We start from the raw sequence: 6,134 nt of genomic DNA on the forward strand, positions 1-6,134 counted from the left end.
ATGGCGATGGTACTGCGCAGTCCGCTGCTCGTGTAGATGTGGCCAAGGTCATATATATGCCTTAGGAATGGGGTTCGCTGGGAAGCAGATGTTATACTTGGAGACCATGGGATTTCATGGGCTGGATTAGGGATGGGGCTTCTTTTGTACCATGAGATAGGAGCAGAGATGAGAACTTGCAAGACCCTTGGCTAAAGTCAGAGTTCCTTTTGAGGTTCTTGGCTAGGTGATTTGGGACTGTGAGATGCCTGGGCCAGGTTTAATGCTCGAGTATTTTAGGCATCCCTGGCTGGGAATTGGTTTAGAGCCTGTTGATGGTTCCGTGTTTGTAGAATGTACCTCCCTCTTTTGCATCTCTCTCAGTTTTTATCTTTTATGTAAACTGTCTCTTTTCTTCCCCTTTCAGGATCCTGGATTTCCGTCGTGTTCCACCTGTTGCTGGCAGACTGGTTAATATGACCAGAGAAATAAGGGATGTCACTCGCGACAAGAAACTGTGGAGGACATTTTTCATCTCACCAGGTAAACTGACTAATTGCATTGCATTCCTTCCATGTCATAAGAAGTTTAATTAAGAAGGTGGCTACCTATCGTTTAATGGTTCTTATGCTTCTAAAATGAGCTCTTAGATATAATAAAAAGAAGTGTGGTTTACCAAGGAGACAGGAGATCAAGACATGATCTATTTACAAAAAATAATGTATGGTGCTCAATTGAGTCCTTTTTTCCATTCATAAATTAGCCACAGAGACTGATTTTTATGTATTTGCTCATTAAAACAATTTATTCAACAGAAGTTTTATGTAAAGCTATTTCATACATGACTTGCAGATTATTCAAAACAATTATCACTTGGCACCTTTGCTTTATCTACTCTGCTCTGGTGCTGTGTGATTGGTTGCTTCCATTGATCCTATGCTTTTGTTTCTGCCCCCTGCCTGAACAACTGAGACTTCTATCTATAGGCTGACCATAAAGAAATCTGGGACACTGCCCCCTCTCCTCCTGCTCCCCCACGTCAGTGGCACTGTTGCAGACCAAGGTGGAGGCAGGGTGGCATGGTGCACCGGGCCTTGCCCGCCTGCCTGGTGCTCCATGCCACTCTGCCTTCCAGCTGGACTGTGCCCCCCACCCTGCCTTGCATTTCTGAGATGCTCATTTTAACTCTTAGCAGCTGGTCAGGAACCAGCCTCCAAAAATCTGTGAGTGTCCCAACTAAACCGGGACGTACAGTCACCCTATCTAAAGATGAGAGAGGTACCTGTTTAGGGGCAGGTGTATCACAGATATTCTTATGGGCGTTGCGTCAGTACATCTAACAGTTCTGGCTTGAAAAATTGAGTGAATACATATGCAAAACATTCTGCTTCTAGGTCAAAAAAACCTGCAGAAAAAAAAGCGGAGCAGTGCACGTACCAATGGTGTGCACTGCTCAAAAGCAGAGCCAGGCCAGCCAGAGTCATGCTGCAGCTTCCAGCCGGTTCCACCAGCAGAATCACTGCTGCTGCAGCCCCGGGATCGTTACCAGCCTTAGGGGAGGGCAAATTGAGCAAGTACCTGGGGCCCCACACTTTATAAAACTAAAAATCAATTACACTGAATATTTGTATTATCAATATTGTATTAAGATACTTTCATTGCAGCTTCATGGATAGGGCAAAGTGAAATTGAAATAAAAAATGTCTGACTTGCTTATAGGTCATCAAAATTAAGCCTCTAATGGGCCCCAAAATGACTCTTGGCCAGGGCCCCAACAACCCTAAGGCCACCACTGCCCGGGAGTTCCCCAGGACCCCAGATAAGGCTGCTGGGGCCAGCCTCCTCTACCACAACCAAGGTAACTTGCCACATGCCAAAGTGCACGTGGCATGGGCATTCCCTTGAGACAAGTAGCAGCAGCACAAGGTGCACCGCTGCTACTTGTCCCCGGGGAACCAAATGTTCACACCACACATGGACATGGCCTAAGGATGGCAAATTAAAAGTGAGAACAGCACTATAAAAAAATCTTTGAATTTTACTCAAAGCAACTTCATAGACAGTTCTAGTATAATAAAAGCCTTAGTCTGTCACTCTATCTGTCTGTCCGTAATGCTTTATTTACACTCTGATTGGTTGTCTCGGCAGTCAATCACAATGCTGATTGAAACAACCAATCAGAGTGTTCCAAGAGCATTCCAGACAGGAGGCAGTGGCGCAGGCATGGCAGAGCGCCGCCCTGATGGTGGGGAAGGAGTGGGGGTCAAGGCCAGCAGTGCTGCTGGCCTCATGTTCCCCCCCGCCCTGCTCCCCGGAGGCGGTGGCGGCATGGGGTGCTGGCCGAGGGGGATGGCGGGGCAAGCTTCCCCCCCAACTCCTGGAAGGCAGTGGCAGTGGCACAGGGTGGTGGGTGGCAGCACTCCATCTCTGCTCACCCCTCTTCCCCCATCATTCCTGACAGGCAGTTGGCTAGTCTCTTCAATATTTGTCCAGCTCCAGTGGCCTCAGAAATGCAACATTTCAGCTTCCAGAGGCTCTTTTTAAAAGTTTAAAAATGCAAACCTGGGATTTGTTACTGGTGCTGCTGCTATTGTTATTTTAACTACAGTGCTCAGAGGTCAAATTTTCGAAACCGCAAATCATGAATCAATGAATAGCAAGGGTTTTCTGTACACGCACAGAATAAAAAAAGTTCTGACTTTAAGTGGAAACAATCAAAATAGACAAGACAGACAATGTCTAGGAGAAAGAAAATAGTCATCTCAGTTTTAACATCTAGGAAGCTGAGACAGAGCGCTCAAGGCCCTCATTCAGAAAAGGCACTGTCATTCAAAGCACTTAAATACAAATATTTTTTCAATACTGAACAATGTGCTCAATTTTAAGTATGCCTTTAAGTTCCAGATACTGTAAGTCAGGCAACTTTCTATGCAGTGTGCATCACAGTTCTGCTGAACTGGGTCTATGTGACTTGCCCAAAATGACACAGGAAATATGTGCCTGAGCTGGGTATGGAGTCCAAGTCCATTATCTTAATCATACTTGCATTAACACAGTGTGAATCAGACACAACTTATGGTCTCCATTTTGATTTTTAATTACAGAAAGTAGCTATGTACTGTGTTGAGCATAGTTCTGCCCATATAATTACCTACATAGTCATTTGCAATATCTGTATTTTGACATCCTAATATATTCTCACTACTGCAGTTTGCATGTTTTAACTTTCTCTTATTTGTAGCAGCATCTTTACTTGCAAAATAAATCAGTGCAAATGGTTGCATCTTTTCTGAAATGTTGAGTGCTCTTTTTTACACATACAGCTAACAGATTGTGCTCACAAAGTAAGGCCTAGCCATTTTGTAGAAACAAAAAAAGAGAATTGTACCTGCTCCAATTAAGCAATTGAATGTCATTTGGGAATTGTGTGCAGGTGCACAATCACTTTCAAATGCAGTCAATTATGTGTGCAAAAAAACTGTGGAGATAAGATGTAGACTGGTGATGAAAAAACCTCCAGTATAATATTAAGTGAATGCAGTTTGCTTTGCTCACTGGAAATGTTAACCATTTCATTCCTCCTTTTGTAATGTGACTTGAAATGGTATGCTTCTTGGGGGGAGCGGGGTTTGGTTTTCTCTGGTTAGATATTAAGGGAAAGCTCGAGTGATTTCTGAAAGTAGAATCATAAAACTACAGCAAAGTATCTGAACAGCTTAAAGCAACTGAAGTGAGGAAATTCAGAGTTAAGACTGCCAGTTAAGATAAAAATCTTTCTCTCATCATTATGCAATTCTAGACATTCAAAGGAAGGTCCAAAGAATAATCCTTTATCCACATCTATTTACGTGATACAGATAAATCCAGTTAAAATATTTGATAAACTATGAGTCTGGCTTTGCTGGAAAATAAAATGCTTAACAAGTATTTTTTTCCTATTATAGATTTTTTTAATCAATGTACTTCTCTTAAGTCAACTTGGTGAGTTGTCAAAACCATTTTCTCTGAGTCCCTAGCTTAATTAGGCAGATTCCTATTACCAGATGCACAGCCTGCATCTTGTGTTTCATACTGACCTTATCAGGCAATTTACATTAATTAATATGTGGTAAAAAATGATAAGGTCCTAAATTAAACATTTAAGGATGAAATCCCTGGACCTAGCACTGGGACCAGGTAACATATTAATGGCTAGATCCAACAGTCTTATTAAAAAGGCTCGCAGTGACTTGCATGATTGGAAATCTTCATGTATTACATCAGTAGCACCAGACATCATTTCACATCAGTTCTGTACTAGTCACCAGAGCTCAAATATACAGAATTGGCACCACCAACAGAATTGTCCCTATTTTGCTCTGAGAGGATAATTCTAATGCAGAGTAGATGGTGTTCAGGTTTGCCTCTAAAGAATTACATGAACCAGCATTTTGTGCCGAAACCCACTACATTCGTACATACACAGTGGCTATAACAAGAGATTGTAGAACGATTTACATTTAATGAATACTTTGCCCCAGTTTCCAGTAAGGAAAGTGGGGTAAAGGGAGGATACCTAATAGGAATGAGGATATGGAAATGGAAAGTATCGTCTTCACAGCTGAAGCAGAACTGGAAGTGTCTTCAGAGTGGGGGAAAATAGATAATCTCTATCCCAAAAATGGTACACAAACCTGCATGCCTCTTACCAGGGGGCTTTTAATAACTCTGTCAAATCAGAGCTTGTACTGTGAGACTAAAGAACAGCGAACACAATTCCTATGTTTAAGAAAGTAAGAAAGGGGGACAAATGAAATCTGAATAACTACAAACCCAGGCCTTCTAATTTGACCTCAAAAGCAAGCAAGGCCTTAGAACAAATATTGTAAGAAAGAATAATTCAAGGCATGCAAGTAAATGGAAAATGAGACAACAGGCAACAAGGGTTTACCTGAAGTAGATTATCCCAGGCTAACCTCACATCTTTCTTTGATAAAAAACGGATTTCCTGGACTAGGGAAATGTGGTTGCTCTAATCTATCAAGAGTTCAGTAAAGCCTATAATAAAGGGCTACACAGGGATTTATTAGTTAAACATGAGAAGACAGGGCTTGGTACAAGTATAGATAGGCTGGTGAGAAATTAGGAAAAGGGACATGACAACAATGGTTCTGAAATAAACATTATCAGGCTGGAGGGAGGTTACTAGTGGGGATCCTGCAGTCTTGATCTTATTCAGTATTTTAAGCATTGACCTTGGCATTAAGTAGTGGGTGTTAATGAGACTTGTTCATGATTTGAAGTTGCAGGGCATTGTCAATACGGAGGAGAGGCAGCATGTGTTACAGCAAGAACAAGGGCTTATCAGTTGAAAATTAGGGAAAGATACACCTGGGTCAATGAGAGGAATAGTATATGCCATCAACACGATGGGTACCTGTATACATGTTCCAATGCATGCCAATTAGAATGTGTCAGAACAGACTCGATTAATATGGAACGTTCTAATTAGAAAGCTCCAGCATGCCTCACCATCACATGCATTGAGCATCCTTGGTTTCAAAATGTCCACTCCATGGGGCACTTTAACTAAAAGTCATGAAATGACGTAAGTACAGCAAAGGACTACTAGGATGATCAGGAAACTTACAAGTCCTTGCCTTGTTTAACCTAGGAAAACAAAGCAAAACAAATGTGTCAGGGAGCACCAGAGCGGAAGAAGAGCTATGTAGTGAATTGCTAATGCTAGCATAACAAAACAAACAAAAAAAAGAATATAAATTAGCCTCGGATAATTTTAAACTAGACATAAGGGCTAGGGACAGAAGTTACACATTAACCAGTTTAAGTGAGCAGGAACTGGGTTACGCCTGTAACAGAAAATGAGTTCAATGCACATACACCACTTTCAAAATGGTTGAAACCAGTTTGAGATAAACCTGGTTGAATGTAGTATCAGACTTAACTAATCAAACTGGTTTATGGAACTTCTGCCCCAGACCCAGACTTCTTGGGTTAAGTTAAACCAGAGTCCCCCAGCATCCCAGCATGCTCTGCAGCCCTGGGCAGGGCTGTGCTCTCTGTTCCAGTGGAGCAGGGCTGGCCCCACCCCCTGCTGCCCAGCTGGAGCACAAGCAGGTAGGGGTGTGGCCAAACGCCAGCCTCCCTAAAGCAAA

At 42.4% G+C, this 6,134-nt stretch overlaps 1 protein-coding gene across 1 annotated transcript in view; it reads left to right on the forward strand.

The window, feature by feature from the left end:
* The window catches only part of FAM20C (FAM20C, golgi associated secretory pathway kinase), a 115,741-nt gene that overhangs the window by 78,506 nt on the left and 31,101 nt on the right, over window positions 1-6,134 (forward strand). The window contains exon 6 of the mRNA XM_019512606.1: window positions 407-522. Coding sequence (XP_019368151.1) covers window positions 407-522 — 116 coding nt within the window. The remainder of the gene's footprint in view (window positions 1-406; window positions 523-6,134) is intronic.

Source organism: Gavialis gangeticus, unplaced genomic scaffold (assembly GCF_001723915.1).
Source record: "Gavialis gangeticus isolate Ggan-Ray unplaced genomic scaffold, GavGan_comp1, whole genome shotgun sequence".
Lineage (NCBI taxonomy): Eukaryota > Metazoa > Chordata > Crocodylia > Gavialidae > Gavialis > Gavialis gangeticus.